Source organism: Syngnathoides biaculeatus, chromosome 3, assembly GCF_019802595.1.
Source record: "Syngnathoides biaculeatus isolate LvHL_M chromosome 3, ASM1980259v1, whole genome shotgun sequence".
In the NCBI taxonomy this organism is placed as follows: Eukaryota; Metazoa; Chordata; class Actinopteri; order Syngnathiformes; family Syngnathidae; genus Syngnathoides; species Syngnathoides biaculeatus.
Window position 1 is genome coordinate 37,127,664 of NC_084642.1, and position 27,139 is coordinate 37,154,802.

Consider the following 27,139-nt stretch of genomic DNA (forward strand, 5'->3'; position numbering starts at 1 on the left):
GATGAATCTGTTTTCCTCCTCTTCTTTGTCTTTGACCCAAAGTAGCTGAATTTCCACCGACGCCCTGCAGGTTAACGGTGCCTGTGGCAGGCGTTGTTAACCCGGGCCAGGGACTATAGTATTCTTCGGATGAACTCTCATATTTGTTTGGCACAGTTTTATGCTGGATGCCCTTCCTGAAGCAACCTTCTGCATTTCTCTGGGCTTGGGACCGGCCTACAGATTGCACTGGGTTGTGCCCCCATGGGGCTGCATTTGCAACCTGGCTGAGACCAACATTGCAAAAAGGCAGGATCCTTTGGAATCAACAACACACTTATCAGCACCTTTACAGGCTGGCAATTAAATATTTACGGCATCCCTCCTCTTCTGTACCATATGAAAGAGTGTTCTCCAAAGAAGGGCTACTGGTGTCTAAGAGGTGAAATCGCCTTACTAACTGCAAAATCTCTCTCTCTCTCTCTCTCTCTCTCTCTCTCTCTCTCCACATAAACATGTCCTCGAGTACTCTACTATCCACAACCCCTTCAATGTTGAAAAACATTTGCACGTACATTTCACATTTTCATTGATACTTCCACTCTCTCCACTGATTTCAACCAAATACACACGACTGTGCAGCGATCACTTAAGATAGGAATTATTCTTCTCAATCTCAAATTCCACAGAAGTATTAAAATGGCAAGTTGGCTCACTTGAGAACAATGAGTTTAAAAAAAAAAAAAAACCAAACACTGAGTCGTCTCCAACGTACACGAAGCGTGTTGCAGCCACATGTTAATCTTCGGTAAACCTCTCCCCGACAGACTGTTTTTTTCTAACACGCATTGTTCTGAAATGAGTCTAATGCATATTTAAAAAAAGAAAATAAACCGTCTGTCACACAGAGGTTTACCAAAGTTCAACGTGTGGCCGCAACACGCTTCTATGTAAGGGGGTGAAGACTATCCCAGTGGTTTTTCTTTTTTTTTTTAATACGCATTGGACTCATTTGAGAACAATGCATATTTAAAAAAAAAAAAAAAAACGGTCTGTCACGGAGAAGTTTACCAAAGTTTAACATGTGGCTGCAACACGCTTCGTGTACAGAGGAGCCGACTCAGTGTCTTTTTTTTTTCCCAATCATAGTTAACGATGCGAGTTTGTGTACAACCAGGGGTCATTTATTTAAATATTGGTATTTGTATTGAAAAAAATCTGAGTGACTTCATCACTATGTGGGATTTATTCTTGATTGAGAACAGATCCAGCAACGAAGTGTTTGTATGCGTCCAGACTTTTCTACGCTTCCAAACTCTTCCTTGTAAATCTCGACTTATTCACTAGATACATGTGTAGATCCAGGTGTCCAAGACAAGCGGAATCTGGTTAATAGTCCAATTTCTTACCGGCAAAAATATCAACTTTGGCATTTAATATCGGTCCTCTATGCCAAGTCTCTCTCATTTTTCCATGTACCTTCGTTTATTATCACCTTCTTAATGTTTAACGATAGACAAAACTCTGGGCATCGTGTTATAAGACGTATTTTCGCGTCGTCCCCGACTTCGCATTGAAGAATGGTTTGTGGGACGACACTTCCGGCCAGTGACGTGATTTGATGACGTAGGTGCACGAGCCCTATCCATATGCCTAGGAGGCCCCATAACCGCAGTGGTTAGAGCATTGGTTTGGTAAACCAGGTGTCATGAGTTCGTTTCTCCTAAAGAGGGGTTACGCCAGGAAGGGCATCCGGCACAAAAAATGTGCCAAACAGGAGTGTTCATCCGAGATGACCTCCTCTTTGAGCCATCACCTTATTGTGGTGGAGGGGTTTGTGTTTGTGTCTCGATGATCCTAGGAGCTAAATTGTCTGGGGCTTCATGTCCCTGGTAGGGTCACCCGTGGCAAACAGGTCCTAAGTGAGGGACCAGACAAAGTACGACTCCAATGATGATGAAATGAAAAGTGGGCAGCGATGCCAAATGTAGCCAGGTACGAAGTCTTCCTTTCCCCACAGTGGTAGTTTATAGCAATGTCACTGTCTGGGAACATGACTGCAAACACTTTTGAATTATTTTCACAAGATTTGTAACTGTAATGGCTGCAGATCACTTTTAAAGTCCACACGATCTCTGCTTTGAACGAGTCCGTCTTCGTGTATTGAACTACGTTCATAAAGCCTGACTTCCGGCTGGTTGAAGTCGATGACTGGACAACTGTCGGTGTGCATGCACTGCTAGTACCACTGCCTGAAGTTGATGCTTCACTATCTTGATATTTTAGAAAGAGATTGATACCAACGGAAGATGCGAGAGTCTTCGCCAAATCAGCGTGTCTCCTGTTTTTCCGGTGCAACTCCAGCGCTTTGACGCCCATCTTTTCAAGCTGGTAACTCTGCTTGCACAGATGGCAGTAAAACATGTGCCGATCTTTTGGATCTCGACGAACCCAGCTCCCGAACTCCTTACTTTCAACCCAAGCATATTGAAAAATGCACTTCCCCATGATACAAGTTGGATTGATGAAAGAACTACGCTACGTCGTAACGAAGATGAAGTGAAATGCCTACTCACAGAAACAAACAATGGAACATCGACAAGATGGCGACAAGTTGTCAACACTGTGACTTCCGTTGACAATTTCTGGCTGTTTTGGACGCCAGACGGATCGCTATTTTTTTAAAAATAAAAGATCTTTTTTTTTTTTTTTTTTTTTTTAAGGGAGAATTTTGGCGGTAGAGGTCCTCCCTTTGATTTTTTTTTTTTTTTTAATTTAAGGCCTTTTTAGGGGCTTGACCGATTTTTTTCAGATTTTTAAGGACTTTCAGGAGCCCCTAAATGCACCATCGAAAATTTAGGGTTTTTTAGGGACTTTTTGCGCCGCGTGCGAACCCTGTCACCGTATGTAACAGCTTTTTCTGGAAAAAAGGTATTCACAGCCATTTCCGTACCCTAACCCTAACCTATGCAGAAAATGAAATAATTTTTGAATAAAACAATCTGAAACTCACAACATGACATGATTTGCAAAAAAAAAATTTAAAATGGGGGAGTCGGTTTGGAACCGCAACCTCAACCTAAGTAAAACCCAGTAAAAACTTCAAAAACTGGATGATTGGTTCTATAGAAGAAAAAAATTGCCTTTTGGGTGAACAGATTTGTGTGACATCACTTGAACAACATCTGGTCACAGAACGGTGTCAAATTAAAGTAAAATAAATGTAAAAATATATCAACAGACTACTTGCCGGTTCATTTTGAGTCTACTCTGAAAAATGGTAAATAATATGTAGGGCTTTAAAAGACTTGCATTCACCCATTCCCACTGGAAGCAAATTAGAGTTAAGTGTCTTGCCCAAGCACAGTTCAACATGTGGACAGTCAGAGCCAGGCAGAACTTCTCAGATAAACTGACAAGTCTCAGTCAAAAAGACGCAATCAATTGCTTATGCAGGCCGAAAGTCCAAGACGTCTATGTGTCAAAATTACTGTGATGGTTCAAATGGCCTCACTTGCTCTAAAAACCTGATTTAACTAGTGGAAATAATACATTAGTGGTTAGACGAGATGTGTGAGTAGTAAAATAGGTCACATACTTCGGCAATCTTTTTTTTTTCAAATTTGTAAGAGGATTTTGAAGCGTTTGGAATGTTTATTCCATGTTTAGATAATTCACTGAGGACGGCAGTGACTTGTAACAATGCTACACTGCATGGAAGGCAAAACCAGAGCGATGTGGGGAATAAAAAGAAGACTACCATTAAAATGGAGTGAAGAGTGACCATAATGGCAAAAACAAATAGTAATACCTCTATTTATGAACGACTCCAGTAAAAACGCTCCCAACTCACTTTTTCCGCCTGGTATAATTATCAAAGTGATTCATATTATTTGTATTTTTGACAACAATACCTATCTTAAAATGTGATTTTTGGTGTCAGTGGCACTTAAATGTTCCTCTGTTTGGGGGAAAAAAAAAAGACGTTACAATTTGCAAAAGAACAGACTGGATAAAAGAAAAATGGAAATGCATTTTGTGGACTGATGGAAGTCAGACTGTTCTATTTGGGTCCAAGTGCCACAGAGTTTGCCAGCAGACCCTCTAACACTGAATTCGATCCCAAGTACATTGACAACAGTGAAGCATGGTGGTGCAAGTATGATATCAGAATTCTTCTCTTACTAAAGTGTAAGCCTACTTATCGCAAACCAGAAGTCAAAGATAAAATTGCATGTGTGAAAATACTTAATTCATTATCTAATAACTATCACCAATTTTTGGTTCATTTTCACTGATTACACCAAAGCCTGATTACATTTATCTATCTTTCTTACCTGTGGTAAAGCAGTGATGAGTTGTCTTTGGAGAGAGTCCCTTTCATGGCTGACTTCATGCAGTTTACCCTGAGTCAAGCTCAGATTTTCTTGAGTCTCTCTCAGAGTCTCAAGAAGACGATCCCTCTCTTCTAACATGGACACCATCAGCGATTCAAAATGACCTTCAGAGTCCGACGGGACCGGGGAGCCGGATCCTCGACGACCTGTGCCACCTACTCCAGTTGCTCCCTCTGTCTCACTGATGGTGGGCATCACTTCACACATCATCTATAATCATGAATGAGACATGATGACAAGAATTAGGAAAATTACAACAATAAGAAACCACAACAACAAAAGAAAAATGCTAGCTTTCACAGGAAAAGTAAAATGGGCTATGATTGACTCAGATTGGTCTATATGGATTTTACATTTTGCTCACAATATGATAATTACAAATAGTAAGATTTGGTACATTGTATACATCACGACTACTTTACTGCATGTCTGCAACCACAGAAGTATGACAGAACATGCGTCATGGAAGAAACAAAGACTGGCTGAATATGAAAAAAAAAAAATTTTAATCAGAATCAGAATCAGCCCCATAGTATTTCTGTTTCCTTTCTGCCCATGGTATCAGAAATATAATCAAAGAGTGTACAGAAAGGCCTGAATTACTTTCAACAGGGATATATACATGTCAAGGTTTCACAAACGGTAACGCCAGTTAAAGTTTCTGCAATGTGTTGGCCGTCCATGCGAAAGAATCACCTCATAATGTTGGACATTGAATGCGATAAAGTTTCTGATGCCTATTCTTGCAAAGCAGGGTAAGTTTGCATTTTTACTCTACATAAACATGTCGATTCGAAATTATATCTACGTTCACAGTGGATAATTAATTTAAATAAATTATGGCAGTATGCGTGTCCTCTATCGGTATGAACGTACGTACTGTACACGTAAATGTAGGCCCAAAATATTTGTATTCAGGTGATGTGTTCAATCATGGATAAGAACGCTTGAGAGCAGAGGCGAGGCGTGGCTGGAAGCTTTGAGTTTTGCCCGGCTCAGGTAGAGCTTCCTCCTTCCTTTTTTAGGTGTGACACCGACTAATTCAATAGTTTACCTTGGAACAGATGGCTTTGTGGTGATTTATCTTCGATACGTTCAGATAGTCGTGAGGTTAATTAATATTTAATCTACCGTTTGCATTTATCTAAATTACTCTTTCGGGTGGGAAAGCGCACAAGATATCCTCCCAGTAATCTCTCTGGATAGCGCTCATCTCCATTACACGTTCCCCATCCACATCGAAGCACCATATTTCCGAATTGGATATAAGCAGGACAATACACTCGCAATTCAGAGGCTTAAAGTAACTTTTTTTGTGGGTAAAGAATCGCGGCTCTGGGCAGCAAGGGCGGGGTTCAAAAAAATGATGCTCATTGATTGGTCAAAAGGGAGCTGTCAATCATTCTCATGGATCCATGGATTGAGCACTTGTCGCACACTCAGCTCACATGAAAACCAACCCAGTGCAATGAACCACAGCCTGACGTCTTTTTTTTTTTAACACGAAAGCACACGGCTGCTGCTCAGCCTACTTCTACTTCCTAGTTTACCTGACACCACCACCCCTCTGCTCTTAAAGGGGTATACTCATAATTACAAACAGAACACACACCCGCAAATGACTGGTAGACCACACACACAACTTTATATCTGCAGACATGACTGACAAAACCAGTACATTTTTCAAATTTGAGTGACTGACAAGGCGTTCAAAGTACTTCATGACGACAGATGTCAAGGCCGGTATAATGGTGAAGCATATTTGAAACAGGTTGGTACTTCACACAGTTCTAGAGACTTGTTGAAGATCTTTGTGAAGACAGGAGCGAGTTGGTCTTTGCAGACTTTGAGGCAGGACGGGACACAAGGTCGTTTGCTGTTTGAAGATTTGTCTAACATCCTTTTCATGGAAATTAAACGGTGGAGTGGAAGGTAGTGTGGCTTGCGGTGCGGTTTAACCGCATAGTCCATCTTTGCAATGTTAATTTCTTTACTCAACTGGTTTCGAGTGCGATTGTAGCGTGCCCCTCTCCCCACTACAATATGCAATCTCTTTAGCCTGGCAGACTTGCCTAAGTCTGGGTGAAAACCATGGCTTGATATTGTTGAATTTGCGAAAAGTTATTGTCGGTACACACACCTCCTCACCGAAACTGACATATGCGGTAACAATATCCATGAATTCATCAAGGCTACGCGCTGCATTTTCAAAGACACTCCAGTGTGTGCAGTCAAAGCAGCTTCGAAGTTCTAGTTTTGTCTCGTTGGTCCACTTTTTTCCACTGATGTTACCAAAGGCTTCACACACTTAAGTGCTTACCTGTATGTACGTATTAAAAAGGGCAAGCAGTGATCAGATGAGCCAATGGGTGCACGGGGAATTGCACGATATGCGTTTTTAATGGAAGTATAACAGTGGTCGAATGTTATTTGCCCTTGATGGACATTTTATGTTTATTGAGGGAGTTCTTGGTTAAGTTTAGGTTTGTTAAAATCTCCTAGGATAATGACCGGTGAATCTGTATTTTTTTTTTTTTTTTTAGATCTCATTTACCTGCCCGGTGAGTGTTAGCGGTGGTGCGTTCATGCTAGCTTGGGATGGAATGTTAACACAGACAGAATGAAAGAATGACAATGAACTCACGTGGCGGATAAAACAATTTACAGTTCAAAAACAACGACTCAGCGTGCTGCAGTGTGTGCCGAGCTGTGAAATGTCCATGCACCATTTCTCATTGATAAAAAAGCCTATTCCACCGCCTTTTAATTTCCGTGTTAGCTCCTCAATGCGGTCCGCATGATGAAGATGAAAGCTGGGGAGTTGTAAGATTGGCTGGCGACGTGTCCACTAACTCATGTCTCCGTGAAGCGCAGGGCAGCAGAACATCTAAAGCCTTTGCAGGTCTTGATCAGAAGCTGAAGTTCATCCATTTTGTTGGCTAGGGAGCGTAGATTCGCGAGATGAATCGATGGAAGCGCTAGTCGATGTCCACTCTTTCGTAGTCGAACTTGTGTACCGCCTCTAACTTTTTGGGGAACCATTGTCCTAAAGCAGTGGTGTCAAAGCCATTTTTGTTACGGCCCACATTGGAGTTACACTTTTCATCAGATTATGACAGTAAAACCATAAAAATCTTTAACCACCTCATCATATTTACACATGAAATTCTGAACCAGTTTTGGAATTAAAAAAATTTTTTTAAAAAAATAAAAATCAGGGGTCATGGGTTTTTTCAACTATTGCTGATGTTTGGTAACGCAAAAGTGCTTGCAATATCTCAACGATATCATTTATGATAAGACAATTTGAAATTTTGGTAAAGATTTTAACAAAAAAAAAAAAAATCATTGAGTCCATAAACGTGATTTGCCTTCACGGGCCGGATAAATTAATGAGGTGAGCCCGATCTGGCCCCCGGGCATTGAGTTTGACCCTCGTGCCCTCAAAGGACATGCTGAAAGGAAAAGAAGAAGAAATCCATCCATTTTCTTGTTGCTTATCCTCAAGGGTTGCGGGGAGTGCTGGAGCCTATCCCAGCAGTCAACGGACAGGAGGCGGGGTACACTCTGGACTGGTTGCCAGCCAATCGCAGGGCACATCGACACAAACTGCCATAGTCACAACCACACCTAGGGGCAATTTATAAAGCCCAAGTGTCATCCAATTCTACATTCTAAAATAGATATTGTAAAGTTCATAGCTGCCGCAGTACGCAATGAACACCGTCGAGCCGGGGCGCTTCACTGCGCGCACGTGGCTGAGTGAGGGACTCTTGGCTGGGTTCTTCAGAGCCGCCGCAGTCCGCAAAGCCCGATGCACAGCCTTGGCAGAAGCCGTGACCGCTGAACGCGGCGCCTCAGCCGGTGTGGCTCATTTTCGGCGCCGTGGTAGCATATCATGGGGTTTAGGGGGTTGTTCATAGCCGCTGCAGTACGCGATGAACAACACCGTTGAGCCGGGGAGCATTACTACGTGCACGTGGCTGAGTGAGGCATTCTTGGCTGGGTTCTTCAGAGCTGCCGCCGTCCGCGAGCCGGAAGTGCAGCCTTCACTAGAGAAGCGACGCAGCAGCCCGACGCCGTCCGATGCACACATCGACATATTTCGTACGCGGATCTTTTGTTACATTATGAGAGACCGATTACATGGTCCGCCCCAAACTATTATTTTTTTTTAGTAGCTGTATACACACCTACCTGTTATTTGGAATCCACGAAGCTCTCGTCCTCTGCACCGTACAATCCATTTTTGACGATGAACTGGGTCTCTTGCAAACTTATGAAGGGTAAATCCATTCTCCCGAGTGTTCAAGCAATGTCCAGCAATGCAACGAGCCGGCATTTTGACTAACACGAAGGAACAACAAACTACCTTCTCGGAGGTAAAACTAATGGAAACAAACAAGTTCACTTGGGTGCGCCTCTGTCCTTTACATCACTTCCTCCTTCTTCTCGAAAACAAATCCCTCGAGAGGATTTTCATGGTGGGAGTTACAAAAAGCTGTATACGTCAAAATCATGTTTTGTGGTGAAAAAACGCATGGGCCTATATTGGCTGCCATTTTTTCATTAATATACTAAAAATCATCCATTTCATGACAGTAGCCCTTTAATGTTGCATGTTTTTGGGATGTGGGAGGAAACTGGTGTGCACGGAGAAAACCCACATAGGCACAGGGAGAACATGCAAACTCCACACAAGTGGGGCTGGGATCTAACCCGGGTCCTCAGAACTGTGTGGGCAATGCATTACCAGTTGAGTTACCATGCCACGAAAAGAAGAAGAAATCATTTCCACTAAATGTATGTAACTTCTGTTCCAAGACACCAGCCATAAAGAAAACATTTTAGCAAGTTTGTCTTCTAACAATCATGTAATCAATCCCATTGACCAGTGGTACCCAAACTCCGGCCCACTGGCTGGATCCGGCTCGCCTCCACATTTGATTCGCCCCATTGAACAATACCAGAGAGTATTTTTATTTTCCATCCATGCGGATTTCTATTTGATAATAAAGTTGGGCTTTTGCAATAAAATGTTTCTTATCTCTTAACTATTTTCATTATTAACTACTAGCTGGTCACTATTTCATAAATGCATATATTTGATATTTGTTCAACCCTTCTGCAGTCCCATCTCAGACAAGGGCACAAAAAATAAAAATCGTAAACCCGTGAACGGAACAGAATTATGGCAAAAAGGTTAGGTAAGAGAAAAATTTATTCAGAATGCAGGGTATTTAACCCAAAGTCGACAAACGATTATTTTTTTTGGTCAATGTAAAGAAAAGTCTGTCTGTTTCATCTGTCAGGAGGCTATGGCGGTATTCAAAGAATACAATCTACGGAGACACTACGAATCCCATCACAAAGACAAGTACAATAGCTTGCAAGGCCAAATCCAAGCAGACAAACTGTCAAAGCTAAAAAGAGGAATCTTAGCTCAGCAAAGTAAGGGTTATTTAGGTTGGGTTAACCCAATCACAGGCAGCGTCCCATTTTTGGGACATCATGATTTTCACACATTATATCCTTCAGTATATCAAAATATTTAAGTGTTTTAATCAGAAGGCATAATTTGGTAACAGGAGAGGATAAAGCATCGGTCAAAGTTAGCACAGAGTTATTTCCTTAATTGTGGCCTGTTAGGAGACTTATCTCAATAAGGCAAAAAAATGCCACACTGCCCATGAATGAGTTAATAGTGTTATTTATTTTCTGACATAAGTTCTGTGAAGAATGCAGAAACCATTTGATTTTGTGTGAGTTTCTGGACAACAATTTTTTACCTTTGAGGTACTCCTGCAATCACACATTTTGTGTTACAGGAAAAAGTTTAGGGACCACTGTTCTAAAGCAGTGGTCCCCAACTACTGGGGCGCGGACCGGGGTCCGTGCATCAATTGGTATCAGGGCGCCGAATAAATAATTCACTCTGTTGTATTCATTATCCAAGTCTGAACAATCTTTTATTTTGAAAAATGAGTGGCTTCTCTTGGTGACATCTGTCACTTCAGCGCCAAATTCACCCCCCACAAACTACCAAAATGAGTAAAAAAAACACATCTTGGGAAAGTTTCTTCTCAACGGGGAAAAGGCTCAGTGAAGAGACAGAAGAATAATGTACAACTTCCAAGAATATAAAGTTAACATCAAAGCACATGCCCTTAACTCGCGCCTTTTTGAGGAGCTTTGTGAGGAGATAATCAAGGAGTTATCCAGGAAGGAAAACACTCGCAAGAGCGTTTGAACGACCAGAGCCAGTGCAAAGATTTCTTTCAGAAAAGAAGTCGCCACTGGCAACACATTTCAGTGACGAGGGATGGGTCGCAAAACTGCTTCTTACTTGTGCGATATATTCAGCCCGCTGAATGAATCCAATCTGTCCCTTCAGGGGAAAATGACAACAGTCTTTAAGTTGGCAAGTAGCTGGATTTAAAGCCAAACTGGATTTGTCGGGACAGCGCGAGAACAGAGGCATATTTGACATGTTTCAACCATTAGCGCGGATTTTGTGAGACTGACCCTTCATTTTCCCAGCGATCACCTGTCTTTGCGCTTAAAGGAATTCAAGCGCTAATTACCAACCAAAAAAAAAAAAACCCCATGAACTGCCAAGGGATGGATCTGGGACCCATTTATCAACAAACGATGTGAATCCAGCACTTCTGTGCAAAAAGATAAACTGCTGGAGATCGCAAACAACGTTGGCTTTAAAAGTTTTCTAGAGACAACAACTCTGCCAATGTTCTGGATTAAAGTCATGACATAATACCTTGAGATCGCCACCAAAGCACTGAAAACCCTGTTGCCATTTCCTATATCCTATCGGTGTAAAGGTCTCTTAAGAGATGGTGAATTTAATTTACGTCAGGGATCTGGCTGGGCCATTCAAAAACAATCACAGAGTTGTTCTGGAGTCACTGTTATTTTAGCTGTCCTGAGTGACAGCAATCAAAACAAAACAACAGAATAAACTGGACATAAGCAACACACTTCAGGTGTCGTTGTCTCCCATTACCTGAAGATGGGACCATCTCGTTGCAGAGAAACAAGCTCAGGTGATAGCGTTATGGTGAGTTAAAATCTTCATGCACTTTTAATTCATTTTCGTTGTGTAGCTGTATCTTATTTTGAAGACATTTCTAAACATTATTATAGTCAGAGAGCGTTAGGGCTGTGGTCGCCAACAGAGTGAGGTGAGAAAGAAGGGAGAAGAGAGGAGATGCTTCAAATTGGCAAATTTCTAAAATAAAAAAAATAAAAAATAAAGATAATAGAATATCATGGAGTGTTTAACAATTAAAATAAATTGAACTGTCTAGGCATGTTTAGATAGTGAAAGAAATGTGGAATTGGTGGTTCTTAATTTATTTTTTATTTATTTCATTTTATTATTTATGATCATGTTTATAATATTAAATTTTTCAAAATAAACAATCTATGTAACGCGCCCCCACCCCAACCCCCGGTCCACGGTAAAAATTGACAATCATTAACCGGTCTGCAATGTTAAAAAGGTTGGGGACCACTGTTCTAAAGAATTAAAATCATTCTCCGCAACAAGGTTTTAAGGCCCTTGTGGCAGATTCCTCGACAATAGCCTGGAATCATGTGAATTGGATTTTGCATACCAACAAGGGAACAATTTAAACAAAGAATAAGTTTACAGGATAAACATCAGCTATATGGTCTGACATGGCAACATCCACTACCTTTCATAACTGGTGGTTGTTTAAAGCCCAATTGACATGCCGATAAACATTCCAAAATATATATTGTAATGAAAAATACATAGAACATTATTCACTTCAATGTCTATACGAAAAAATAAATATGAGCAGAGAGCATGTCAACCATCCATCCTCGTGAGTGTTCAAACAATATCCAGCAATACAATGAGACGGCATTTTGGCTAACGCGAAGGAGCAACGAGCTACCTTCCAGCAGGTAAAACTAGTATAAACACACGAGACCGCCTGAGTTCGCTCCTGCTGATAACGTCACTTCCTGCTTCTTCTCCAAAACAAATCCCTCGAGAGGATTGTCATGGCGGGAGTTGCAAAAAGCTATATACGTCAAAATCATGTTTTGTGGTGAAAAAACAGATGGGTCCATTCCGGCTGCCTTTTTTTTTTTTTTTTATTAAAAACCTACATTTCATGTCAGTGGAGCTTTAACTTAAATTGGTATGGAAAGTATTCAGACCCCCTCTTTGTTATTTTGCAGCCAATTGCTAAAATCAGTCACTCATATTTGAAAAATGTATGGGTGTGGTCAGTCATGCTCGCCGTGTGAGTAGGGATAGAATATCAAGATTCAAGATACTCAAGATACTGGATTAATATAACATAACTGTAAATTAAAAAATAAATTGGTTTGGAGTTTAAGCCCAAGTTCTCTACCACTCACCCCTGTGGGGCAGGATGGTCACAGCGCCCCCTCTATTTCCATATCTTTCGCCCTGTCATCATTTGTGCAAAGTTGCGTCAGTCTAGGTCGACATAGAAGTAGTAGCCATATTGCATGCAACTTCATCAGCAGGTGTCACACTGGGACATTCGCCATTGAAAACATGTAGTAGCACCTGCTATGTGAGCGGGACAACAGAGATTTTTGGATTTTTACAACACACCTTCTGACATGGAAGCTCTTTTCGAAGAGAACATCTCACAATTGAGTGAAGCGACCAGGGCAATATTACCCTACCGTTTTGAGTCATGTTTAGATGATATGCGGATCACTTCGAACTAAGAACAGACTATGCGACAGTATGACAGCATGTAGCGTACTCAGCTGCGGCCGACGACAGCGTTGCAGCCCTGGCGCGACGGTCCACCACGGCCCGGCCGCACGCGGCTTAGGGTGTCATCGTCGACAGCGTTGTTCATCCGTCGCCGTCCGCGATGAACAACACCGCTGCAGTCAGCAATGAACAACACCGATGGATGAACAATGCCGCCGCCGGCAAAGACAATATCGTAAAGCAGCCCAGGTCAGCCCCACGATGAGCGACCCCAGCTCAGCGCCACGATGAGCCACCCCGGCCGAAGCTGTGACCGGTGGACGCGGTGCCAACCCACACAGACACGTTTAGCACCCCTGACTTACGTACGGAGATCTTTTGTTATGTTCAGATGTTCTGTCCCTCCACCCCAAAATACTTTTTTTGTGTAGTAGCTCTATACACACCTTCCTGTCATTTGGAACCCACGAAGCTCTCGTCCTTTGCACATGTGCAATCAATTTTTCACGACAAACCGGGTCTTTTGGAAACATATGACGAGTAAATCCATCCTAGTGAGTGTTCAAACAATATCCAGCAATACAATGAGCCGGCAATTAGGCTAATACGAAGGAACAACGAGCTACCTTCCAGCAGATAAAACTAGTATAAACACACGAGACTGCCTGAGTTCGCTCCTGCTGATAACGTCACTTCCTGCTTCTTCTCCAAAACAAATTCCTCGAAAGGATTGTCAAGGCGGGAGTTACAAAAAGCCATATACGTCAAAATGGTTTTGTGGTGAAAAAACAGACGGGTCCATTACAGCTGCCTTTTTTTATTTATTTATTAAAAACATACTAAAAATTATGCATTTCATGTCAGTGGAGCTTTAACTTGAATGGGTATGGAAAGTATTCAGACCCCCTCTTTGTTATTTTGCAACCATTTGCTAAAATCTCACTAATATTTGAAAAATGTACGGGTGTGGTCAGTCATGCTTGCGGTCTGAATAGGGATGGAATCTCAAGACCTTAAAAAAAACTTACTAGATTATATAACAATTGTAAATTAAACATAAAATAAACTAAAACAGAAAACAAAAATTTAAAACTCAGAAATTATCATTTCCAATTTCAACTGATATTAGTAGAACATGATATAAAATGGTATTTCAAATTTTTCATCAATAAAAAGCTAGATCTGACCAACTTTATCTGAAGAAAAGTTAAATGCACTGGCCTGTCAAGGAATAAACACGAACGGTCTAAACCCACAATGTTTTGAAAATGCTGAAACTTTAGTTCAACATAATCGGTCTTAGTGGCAACAAGCTAGCGATACATTGCAACAAACATTCCTGTCAGCAATCGTGATGTATGGTTATAATCTGGCGTAATGTATCGATTGTCAAGCCATTGATGAATTGATCAATTTCATTGATTAAAACTAGCAGTAAATGATCTATATCTTGCTAAAGCATGTTGAGGGGAAAGGTTTTCAACTTCAAGATAACGGCGTATCACAGGAAAATGACCGTTAGAACTTAGATCAAGTCAATCACAATCCCATACTTATTATAGTTAGGGGGGAAGGGCAGGGGGGAGGGCCGGGGGGGAGGATGCACGCACTCATTCACCGTAACTAGGAGGCTGGCTTGCTAGAAAGCGCCTTAATGTGCGTGTGCTCGACGACAGTCTTACGTCTTTTTTGGGGGGGCATGCCGTCATACGATCAACCAAAACTGCCTCGTGATCGATGCATTGAGCACACCTGGTGGAACTGAATTTCCTTTGACATGGCTCATTTTGTTGATGACAATCAACGTAAATGTGCTTGCAGTACATGAAGAAGCTCTGAACATGCGCGTTTGGCATCACTTCAGGACATGCTCAGTACTGTTAACTTGTATTTCCTGGTTCTGGGTGAATACTGATTGTTTAGTAGCAGGCTTGTTTAGTTAATAACGTTTCTGAAATAAACACGTAAATTAATGTCAAGACTACACAAAATAAGCGACGTCTTTCAATATCTATTTTTCCTACTCGTAACAAATTTTACATGTGATTTTTCGTGATCGACTGTGCAGATTAAAAGCGTAAAAAGTTTTGATTGAAGATACTATCGCTGCCCTATTTTTAAGGTTTCGGAACAATGAGACCTGATTCAACAAATGCCTCTTTCACCATCTCTCCATCTTGGGAGAACTTATTTTTAATGATAACGTGACTCACCCGGAACGATGCTTCAGTGGCGGCTTTCGCTTTTGAAGTTTGTTGAGTGAAAAATGACTGCTGTCCGGACAACTGCGATTTCCGTTGCTTCACCTTTCTCTTTCTCAGCTCGGTTTTCGGCGGAAGGTCGGTGTCATATTTTCCATGAACGGTCTGAAAATGCTGCTCTGCATTTTGCTTCTTTGGTATTGCGATGGTACACTGGCAGATGAGGCAAACGTACTTCAAAAATAACATTGTGGAAAAAAAAAAAATAGGTCCACCTCCCATTCTGTATGAAAGTGATACTGTACGTTTCTGCCTTTTTACTTGCTCCAGCTCATTCATTCATTATGATGACTATAAACTTTAGCGAGGGCTTAAAATCAGAGGTAATTCCCTGACTGACTTGTAAATTTCAACGCATTTATCGCCATTGTTTAAGCATGAGCTGTGACCTGTAGGTAAAAATTCAGTAGTCATCTGACTGGTTGCCCTTTATGTCAATCAAGTAACTGGATTTATAATTGGCTGAGATCGTAGGTTCTGCTGCACTGAGCGCTGTTTTGAATTTGATTGGTCACCTGAATTGAGTTGTCATCTAACTGGCTGCCCTGTATATCAATCAAGTGACGGGATGAATGATAATCTGACATTTTTGTCACGTCGCGATCGACCATTACTACCTCCGCGTAATGAGCATCTCTGCAATAGTGTGTATGGGCACACACAAAAAAAAAAAAACGATTTTTATATATATATATATATATATATATAAAACATCGTCATTTCAGATGTCAAAAAGTGCTGTCTTTTCCATGGAAACTGGGTCAAAATGGCTGAGTGTTAAATGTTGCAGAAATATACCCTTAGCCACACTAAGGTAGTTCTTGGAAGACAAACTCTGAACAACCTGGGCCCAATAAAAATTAATCAAAATCTAGTCATCAATCAGGATTAGGACTGAACGATTTGGGAAAACACTCCAAATGTGACTTTTCTTCAAAAAAACCTTTTGAATATTGCAATGTGATTTAGCATAAAGTTTTGTGGGGGAAGTTTATCAATTTTATTCGCCAAATGCAAGAAATAATGTCTTCCATAGTATAACGAAGACAACATTGGATAATGCCAACAACTATCCTGTAGGTGCAGCCAAAATATTATGGTGAATTGATGTGGAAAAAAAAAATCTTTATTTTACGAATGAATTAAAAAAGAAAATTGACCTATTGATTTAATGTCTTGGAAAAATGTAACAAAGTATAATGATGTTATTTCCAGAAGTACAGTGTCAAAATCCTCTCAAGGCATTTGTGTTGTCGAAGAACCACGAAGTGATGCAGACGCCCACACTGGCAGGTTCGTGTGTTTATACCTGTTTTACCGGCAGGAAAGTAGCTGTTTTTTCTGTGTGTTAGCCAAAATGTCAGCTTGTTGTACTGCTGGATTTTGCTCTAACACTCGGGAGGATGGATTCACTCTTCACACTTCACACCCGGTTAGTCGTGAAAAATTGATTACACAGGTGCAAAGGACGAGCTTTGTGGGTTCTAAATGACAAGGCAGGGTTCATACTCAGTCTGACCCAAAAAATTTAAGCGCTTTTTAGGGGCATTCTTAGGAGCTGACACGAAAAATTTAGGGCCGACACGGACAAAATTTAGGGCTGACACGAAAAATTTAGGGCCATCGTGGGAAATCAAGAGTAAGGAAAAAAAAGACTCACCCCAATGGTGCCATCAACCGTTCTTGGTTCATCAAATGTTCCAGTACCTCAGTACCTGTGACAGTGATCACCTGTCGCCCCTTGTGGTAGTTCTCATTGATATGACCATTGTCAATGTCTTCACATAACAGTCTACATAAAAACAGATTCTAACTACAATTGCAACTATATACACAAATGTCTTCTACTGATGTCTGTCTCAGCACCCCTACTCTATCCCCTTGAGCCTACCCAGTGGCTCCTCTATTTATTCCTGCAGAGGTGCCAAAGTGGCTCTCTTGTCCTTTGCTCTGCCTCTGAGTGCATTGGCCTCGGTGATAAACCTCAGATTTCTCTTCTGCCTCCTCACACAGCCTGTTAGCCTTCTCAATAAGCGTAGATATGTCAGTCTCTATTCTGGCTTTTTTGGCTTTGAGGCAGGAGAGATGTAAAGTGGGCAGCGATGCCAAACGTAGCCAGGTACGAAGTCTTCCTTTCCCCACAGTGGTAGTTTTTAGCAATGTCACTGTCTAGGAACATGACTGCAAACACTTTCGAATTATTTTCACAAGATTTGTAACTGTAATGGTTGCAGATCACTTTTAAAGTCCACACGATCTCTGCCTTTAACGAGTCCGTCTTCGTGTATTGAACTACGTTCATAAAGCCTGACTTCCGGCTGGTTGAAGTCGATGACTGGACAACTGTAGGTGCGCATGCACTGCTAGTACCACTGCCTGAAGTTGATGCTTCACTATCTTGATATTTTAAAAACAGATTGATACCAAAGGAAGATGAGAGTCTTCGCCAAATCAGCGTGTCTCCTGTTTTTCCGGTGCAACTCCAGCGCTTTGACACCCATCTTTTCAAGCTGGTAACTGCTTGCACAGATGGCAGTAAAACATGTGACGATCTTTTGGATCTCGACGAACCCAGCTCCCGAACTCCTTACTTTCAACCCAAGCATATTGAAAAATGCACTTCCCCATGATACAAGTTGGATCGATGAAAGAACTACGCTACGTCGTAACGAAGACGAAGTGAAATGCCTACTCACGGAAACAATGGAATATCGACAAGATGGCGACTAGTTGTCAACACGGTGACTTCCGTTGACAATTTCCGGCTCTTTTGGACGCCAGACAGATCGCTATTTTTTTTTATAATAAAAGATTTTTTTTTTTCACGAGAATTTTGGCGGTAGAGGTCCTCCCTTTGATTTTTTTTAATATAAGGCCTTTTTAGGGGCTTGACCGGTTTTTGTGGATTTTTAAGGACTTTCAGGAGCCCCTAAATGCACCTTCGAAAATGTAGGGGTTTTTAGGGACTTTTATGGCCGCGTGCGAACCCTGCAAGGTGTGTGTGTGTGTGTGTGTGTGTATAGAGCTATTAAAAAAAATTGTTGTGAGGGACTAATTTGTCTCAGTTTATAGGATGTTATGTATGAATTTAGAATAAATCCCCTTGGTCAAACCAGTAAAATATAACTATGAACTTGTATTGCATTTAAGACAATACAATTTAATCATATACAATACAACACAAATCAATAACAAAATAGAAGTACAAAGACAGTTTAGTAGTGTGTAACTTGAGCTAACTCGATGTATAGTACCAAACTCGACAAACTTCTCTGAAAGAAGCAATAATAAAAAGCTCCGACCGTCGAGATAATCCTTCTCTCAGAAGGTGACAAAAGATCTGTGTCATAATAACTTCATAAAGTACGTAAAACAGGGGTGCTAATTGTCTCTATGTGTGTGGGCTGGCATTGCTGTAGTACAGCGGCGGCCCGGCATTGTTGTTCCTCGCCAGCAGCCCGGCGTTAGTTTTGACGCAAAGGTGTATCGGGTGGGGAGGTGGTTTGGCTGCGTCCGGGGAGGAGAAAGGACCTCTCAGTGTCTGGGCACCCCTGAAGTAGTTACTTCGCCCAGCATGTGTCCTCCTGAGTACACGACATACACAAGACTTGTAAAAGAGTTAAAAAACCGAACAATTATAGGCCTGTCATTTTGAATATTTCGTCGGGTTCCTTGCCAGTTTGTCGGGCAGTCTGTTGTTAGTTAGAAGTGATCCACATATCTAAAGATGGCTCAAAATAATGGGGTAATATTGCCCTGGTCACTTCACTCAATTCTGAGATGCTCTCTTCTTCAAAATGAGCTTCAGTCTCAGCGTCAGAAAAATCTGAAAATCTCTCGTTCATCTCCCATAGCAGGTGGCACAGCGTCTTCTCAATGGCAACTGTCCCAGTGTGACATCTGCAATATGGCCTCCACTGGGACGTCGAGTGAGACTTCTGCAACTTTGTGCATTAATGACATGCTCTCTGGTCATTATTTTTTTCGTATAGACATTGAAGTGAATAATATATGTAGTTTTCATAACAATACCTACTTTAAAATGTATATATGGCAGTAAGTTGACCTTTAACAAGCCATTAATAAAATATCAATTGAATCGAGCCTCTGGACAGATCGCTCAGCACTTTTGAACTTGTGCACATGATGTCACAGTTTGCATGGCGCCATATCGGCGGTCAAATCTTGCTGCTCTGCACTGTGGGAGCCGGTGAACCAGAGCAGATTTTTCAAATTGCCCGAGACCTGTTGTGCTGTTGGTTGTCACAACAGACGAGACAGATATTCAAAGAGATCATTCTATGAAATACCAGCTGAAAAGACCAGAAAATAAAAAAATTTCGGCAATTAAATATGATGGAGCCTAACCAAAATACACACATGCCTGTGTAGGGATCACTTCATTTCAGGTATGAATTATTCTTCTCAATCTCAAATCAAATAAAAAAAGAAAATAATCCGTCCGTCGCAGCAGACCGGTTAACGTGAGGCCACAATCGCTTCCATGTACGTTCCATGGAGAGGAAGCCGTCCTGTTGTTTTTTTTCCCAATCATAGTTAATGAATGAGTTTGTGGAAAACCAGGGGTCATTTATTTTGTATTGAATACTAGCTGAAAAGATCGATGGATTCCGGCAATGGTTAATGTGTAGCCGAATATGCTTCTGCGTTCACGAGCAGTCAACCCGTCACTACGTCGGATTTATTCCAAAGTATTTGTATGCATCCAGACTTTTATATGCTTTTCTGTGTAAATCTCGACAACTTAATCACCAGATACAAGTGTATAACCAGAAGCAAATTAACAGTCCAATTTCTTATTGGCGAAAACATCGACTTCGGCATTTAATATGGGTCCTCTATGCCAAGTCTCTCATTTTTCCACGTTCCTTCATTTATTATCACCTTCTAAATGTTACGGTAATCTAACATAATCGGACAAAACTCTGGGCATCGTCCTATAAGACATTTTCGTTTCGTCTCAACGGATTTAGCATTGAATAATGCTTTGTTTGACCGGCAATATGGCCAGTCACGTGATTTCGGTGACATAGGTGCACGAGCTCTATTAAGAACCGGATTGTATTAAGTAAATAAACATAAAACAAATTCAAATACAGTGTTCCCCCATTGAACGTGGGGATTATGTTCCAAAAAAATACCCATGTTAAGTGAAATATGTAGTATGATTTTTTTTTTTCATTTTTTTGTTCATTATATATTTTTTCCACTTACAGGGGGATTTTTTTCATTTACAGAATGCTTTTTCACTAAAGGAGAAATCCAGTGCTTTGCATGAACAGTATATCCAATAGGTCATGTAATATGTGCCCTATTTTTCTAAGGTGACTTTAAAGCAAATACAAAAAAATATATATATTTAAATATATATACGGTTATCATTCCAGGAACACAGAGGACATTTTTTGGAAGATGAATAAGAAACTGTTTCTGTTAAATGCTTTCTCATTTAATAGTGTTTCGAGAAGATTTTTATCGACTATGAATTTTCAGGGGCGCTGCCATTTTCGCAAGCCACATGTTGGCAACCAAACCAGCACATGTCAAGGCCCATGGAGAGCTTTAAAAGACGCTTCACACACAAATTGTTTACACTTGCATCCTTGTTTACCTTATTTGTGTTTTTAAAAAAAAAATTACAAAAGACGTTTTTTTCTCATTACTAATTTAAACTAGGCACGTGTGCCAAAGCCCAGTTTCAGCCAGACACTGTCTCCGGCGCCTCCAAAGTAAATTGAGTTTGAGAGCCCTGCTGTAAAGAATTGCACACATTACAAAATAATCAGTGTAATAGCACAGCCAGGTAAAGTGAACTGCGTTGTTCCGAGGGAACACTGTATGTCTAGCCTTCAACTAAAACTATAATACCCACATAAACCACACGCAAACAGGTAAACTTCAGCTAATTTACTATGATGAGAATATGAAGCCAACAGACCATGCCAAACTAAAAAACATTTCCCCAATTTTTTTCTGCCTCGCTGTTCTGCTTGAACATCACATCAGCCAATCCCCTTATAGCCAGCCTTCTGATTCTGCTGCAGGTCTGATACTACCTATGAAGATAGTATCGGTTGACTGATTACAGCCATTGCATGTCACTGAGGCTAAACACAGAACAAAGATCCTGGGGGGGTTAAAATTGTCATCTTTTATGCTGGGATGAGAATGACCAATTTTGAAAAACACTGTAAATGTCTGTCGATTGTGGGGGGTGTTTGAGTTTCCTCCTGGATATTTTATGCTCCTATTTGGAACACAGATAGCGCAGCACTTTGCCGGGAATGTCCACTTTTTGTATGTGTTCGGTTAAACATGTTGAATCCGTTTTCGGTCCTATCTGCACGGTTACACTTTTTTCAAGCCATGCCCGTCTGAAACAGTTTTTGATTCCAGCATCCTTGTCAATTGCCCTCGCTTGATCTTCATCCTTTTTTTCCTAACACTTTCGCCATCGTAAAACACATCGTCGCTCAGTTCGCGCTAAGTCCCACGCGCCATTACTTGGCTAACTAACAAGTTACATTGCGATTTCTGAGAACACGTGTACATGGCAATGGTGAAACTCGATTAACCACTAACACGATTGGATCGTTATACTGTATAACTCTGTTGTCCAATCGAGTAATCTGCCGCAAACAAGTTTTAATGTTTATGTCGCAAAATGCAAATATTTACACTACCGAGCATGTAAGAACGGCATATGATAGTCGTGCTTGTGCTAGCACGAAGCTGAACTTGCAGCTCGGAGCCCACCACCGAGAGGCAGGCGCACGATACCCTACCCCCTGAAATTTTCTCAACGGACTTGCACTTATCTGGAGAATGGTCAGTTTGGTCTGAAAAAGTCGGAAATCCGTCGAACGGCGGAAAATTCTCATCCCTGTTTATGGGAAATGTACAAGGTCCTAGCGCTGTAACAGGGGCTAGATGGTGCCTGTTTGCAAGGGTATTCCATGCAAGGAGTCAGTGAAGGGGAAGAGAGGTGTGAAATTTGACTGAAACTCAGTTCACTGTTGTACTCAGTGTTTATTCATTTATTTTTGGTCACTGTAGAACGTGAACACAATGACAATAGTCTGCTCCAAGATTCTCTAAAAGGCAAAAAAAAAAAAAAGCCTGAACTATTATCTTAGCAATTTTTGTAGAATTTCAGTAGAACAGAATATAGATTTTCTGAGACGTGATGGTTGGAGTAAGGTGACAGGTGCACACATATCAGGGATCACCGATGTATTAAAAAAATGTTAAAATACATGGAACAACAATACTTGATATTAATTATTGATCATCATCGCCCCTCTGAACAACATAGATGCAACTATCCTTGGGATTTACCTTTACATTCAATTACAATTTAGATGAATTCACGTTTTAAATAAATTTTGCCTTACACACAAAATTACAAGGACGAAAGCGGTTGATTTAAAAAAAAAAAAAAATCAACTATAGATTTATACATTTGACAAGTTGGATATGTGCCCACGCAGTATATCACTTGTCTCACACGCAATCACATACATCTATACATACACGAACACACAATTAATTTTGTTCATAAATACTTGTAATATAACTCAACTGTTGAGTTTTTCATTTTTAGAATTAAACTGCACTCAAGTAATGAAGATCCAAATACCTTGACAAGCAACAGTATTCCCACCGGCAGGTAAACGTAGTCCAGATTCTCCTATGAGGTCGTGAGGATGATTGCCAAATATCCAGACATTAAAATATTAACTCCACTCAGACGCCAAAATTCTGTATAATAAGGCTTTGGATAGTTTTTTTTCCGCCCAGTGTAGTCAAGGCCTCAAAGCAAGCCCCTTGAGTAGGGGTCAGGATTCCAACTTCAGCCGGCTAACTCAGCGAGAGCTAGCTAGCATTAGTTTTGTAAATTGGCGATTCCGTGATTGCTTGCATGGAAGAGTTTTAAACGAACAACGACTTTAAAAAGTAAAACTCTTCCGGTTGGCAAATATCACGTCAACCAAAGAAAAAACAAACGATATAGCTAGGGAGGTGACGTGGAAACAGCTGTGCGCTTGCTAGCCTTGGCTTAATGTACAACGAAATTATTTTTATTTGCCTTTAAATCCGTTTGGAGTCGACAGTTAGCCAACGTTAGCAACTAACTAGCTAGTTGGCTAACGCTCGCTGGTTTGAAAGACTAACTTCGCCAAGATAACAACACCGAGTTAGGCAAAAGTTGATTTGATCAAACGCCGACATCTCTTAAGTCTACGTCCCCGACATTGCACTAACCTTCGAAACGGTCTTACTCATTCGAAGTAAGGCGAAAAATTAAACCAAAACAATTACATCGATCAAGTAACGAATTAGCGAAGCGGCTAACATTAGCGAGAGGTAGCGTCACCACCTCGGGATCTTAAACTTCTAGACAACGTTGAACGTCAGTTTTTGTCGAGCTGGGAAATCCACAAGTCGAATAAAAAAAACACATTCTTCAAGTTCCCAATGTAATATCCTTTCTTTTCTTTCTTGTTTTGGGGGGTGGGAAGGGTGTGCAGTTGCACCTTAGCCTCTGTCAGTCCAGTCCTTCCCTGACGCCAGCCTGCTGCCAGTTCGGGCAGTCGAGACAGCCAATGGTGGGTTTTCGTGGGCTAGCTCTTGTACTAGCCTGGAAGTCCCACTACTGTAGAGGAGCCCTTCCCCGCTTGTTGAGCTGCCACGCTCTGGTTCATGACACCATCCCTCGAGATAAAAGGGTGACAACGACACTAAAAAAAAAAAAAAAAAATGCATATTTGAGTATTTCAACATGTTTGTTCGGTGTCCACCATACGAGTTGCACAGAGCTTTGGAGTTTAGCTTTTTCAGTACGATTGTTGGTAAGGACAGTGTATTAAATTATAAAACATTAATGCAAAGTTGGAATATTGTGCAGCCGAATAACATGCAAAAATAATGCCTGGTTTCAAGTATGACATACTTTATTTCATCGTGATTCGGAATTGCTACTTCTGTAGTTGTAAATACATTCTTAAAAATAATCCTGAAACGATACATCTATTCGAAACGAAAAAATTTAATCTCAACGAAAAAACACTATGCATACACAGTACTGTCCAGTCCTGTACTGAAAAAAATGCATTTGAATGTGTGACCCACATTCTTGATTGAATGGCAATCAGTTGCGCTATCTTGCGGAGAATAAAGGCAAGCATCTTTTGGTAAGGGGTTTAACCCTTTGTTGTGCACGGACATAAGCGTCCAAAATAATCTGCATTCATTTCCAATCTTATTTTATACCATAAGTGTCAAACTCAATGCCCTGGTGACCGATCCGACCAGTCACATGATTTGAAGTGGCTTGCGAAGGAAAATTTAGCGTGTCAACCTCTGTGATTCTTTTGAAAATGTGTACCAAAATTTAAAATTGTAATACATCATAAATTATAATGTTGAGATATTACAAGCGTTTTTTGTTATCAAATATGAACAATGATTTAAAATCCATAACCCTTCCAAAACTAGCTCATAAATTCCGTGTGCAAATATGATGAGACGATTAAATACAGTATTTTATGGTTTGACAGTCGGAATGGCCGTCTGAGGGAAACCATAACTATAACATGGGCCCCAACAGAAATGATTTTTAAACCCCTACTTTATACCAAATGAGGTTTATGTGTTTTGAAATCTCTTCATGTTATGATGTAATTACTCAAATAAAACTTTAAATATACAGGGAGTCCTCAGGTTAAAACGATCTCACCCTAAAACGTTTCGACATGACAACACCCGTCCTCTGTCTGCCAGTAGTATCTTCGCAATTTTCACCTTCCTTTTTAGACATTATGCCCCCAAAGAAGAAAGCTGTGTCTCTTAGCAATGCTTCTGCAGCCAAAAGGAAATCCATTACCATGGAAATGAAGCTCAAGATCAGAAAAAGATCAGAGAGTGGAAAGACAACGACGAGATCGGTAAAGAGCTAGGCTTCAGTTGGTTGACCGCGGTGACTATTAGAGACAAATTTCGTATTTTAGCAGATGTGAAGGGTTCCGTTCCTATGTCGGATACAGTGATCACAAAACAATGGTCTTTGATACTTGTCTAGATGGAGAGGCTACTTATGTTATGGATTGAAGACCTGATTTCTTCGCAATAGCGAAGCACAGCCTCCACTTCTTCTCCATCCACCTTTCAGAGGTAATGCTAAGTGCAGCATCTTATTATTTTATTTCAATGTTTTTGGTTTTTTTTTACCGAAAGTATTTTGACGTAAATTCTGACTCGTGAAATCTGACTTACAAGTTTGAAATTCGAGTTAGATTACAAGCAAAGGAACTGAACTCGGTCGCAACCAGAGGACTCCCTGTATTGTCTTTGATTACCGTGACTAACTAATTTGATGTTTCCTTTCTCAGTTTATTGGGAAGGGGACACGTCTACATAAAGTTTACACACATCCATCCAGGGTCCCACCAGTGATTTGGTTGAAGACATTACTTAAAACAAGGGCAATTCGAGGATAAGAGGTTTAGTGATGCTGAGCTCCCAGCCAAGCAAGATCAGTTAAACTGTTTTGTACATTAAAATGCAATTTAATTTCCAGATTTATGGAAGGGAAGCATAAATGCACCCCTATGGGGGTACAAGCCAGTGCAATCTGTAGGCCGGTTCCAAGCCTGCATAAATGGAGAGGGTTGCATTAAGAAGGGCATCCATCGCAAAACTGTGCCAAACAAATATGACCGTTCATCTAAAGAATCCCGTACCGGATCGGTCGTGGCCCGGGTTAACAACGCCCGCCCCCGGCACTGTTAACCTGCAGGGCGTTGGCGGAAATTCAGCTACTGTGGGTCGAAGACGAAGAGGAGGAAAGTGGATTCGCCACCATGTCTTGGAGGTGATCAGATCGAGTGATGAGGGTGAAATATGAAATTGAGCGTATGTGTAATGTGATTAGTGGCTATGCCCTACAGGTAGGATGTGACCTAGAGTTGAAAGAGAAATTCTGTGAGGAACTCAATTAAGTAGTTCTAAGCATCCCAGAAAGACATAGAGTTGTGATTGGTGCATATTGTAATGACATGTTGGTGAAGGAAACAGGGGTGATGAAGAATTGATGGGTAAGTGTGGCATCCAGGAAAGGAACTTTGAGGGACAAATGGCGGTGCACTTGGCCAAAAAGGATGGAAATGGCAGTAGTGAACACTTTTTTTCCAGAAGAGGTAGGAACATAGTGACCGACAAGAGCGGAGGTAGAAGCACACAGTTTGATTAAATTGTGTACAGACAATGTAATCAGAAGGAAGTTACTGACTGTAAGGTAGTGGCGGGGGGTGTAGGATGACTATGGTGGTGGGTAGGAAGATTAAGAAGACAAAGGTAGAGCAGAGAACCATGTGCTGGAAGCTGAGAAAGAAAGAATGTTGTGTAGCCTTTCACAAAGAGGTTAGACGATCAATGGACAGGAGGCACTCCCAGAAGACTGGACTACCACAGCCAAGGTGATTAGAGAGACAGGCAGGAGAGTAGTTGGTGTGTCTTCTGGTAAGAAAGGGGAGAAGGAGACTTGGTGGTGGAACCCCAAAATACAGGAAGTCATACAAGAAATGAGATTCGCGAAGAAGAAGTGGGACACCGAAAGGACTGAAGAGAGGCGAAAGGAATACATTGAGATGCGACGTAGGGCAAAGGTAGAGGTGGTGAAGGCTAACCAAGAGGCATATGACGACATGTACACCAGGTTGGACACAAAAGAAGGA

At 41.1% G+C, this 27,139-nt stretch overlaps 1 protein-coding gene across 13 annotated transcripts in view; it reads right to left on the reverse strand.

Moving 5' to 3' along the window:
- The window catches only part of LOC133498603 (liprin-alpha-1-like), a 131,274-nt gene extending 107,162 nt beyond the window's left edge, over positions 1-24,112 (reverse strand). For 5 of the 13 annotated variants that reach the window (XM_061815675.1, XM_061815670.1, XM_061815667.1 and 2 more), the window contains exons 1-2: positions 23,044-24,111; positions 4,317-4,586 (exon numbers count right to left, since the gene is read on the reverse strand). In XM_061815675.1, the coding sequence (XP_061671659.1) occupies positions 4,317-4,586 (270 nt within the window). In that variant the 5' untranslated portion in view covers positions 23,044-24,111. Of the gene's footprint in view, positions 1-4,316; positions 4,587-23,043 lie in introns of all 13 variants that reach the window. The other 8 variants (XM_061815668.1, XM_061815666.1, XM_061815671.1 and 5 more) reach the window with 4 other exon arrangements.
- Positions 24,113-27,139: the final 3,027 nt, after the last annotated feature.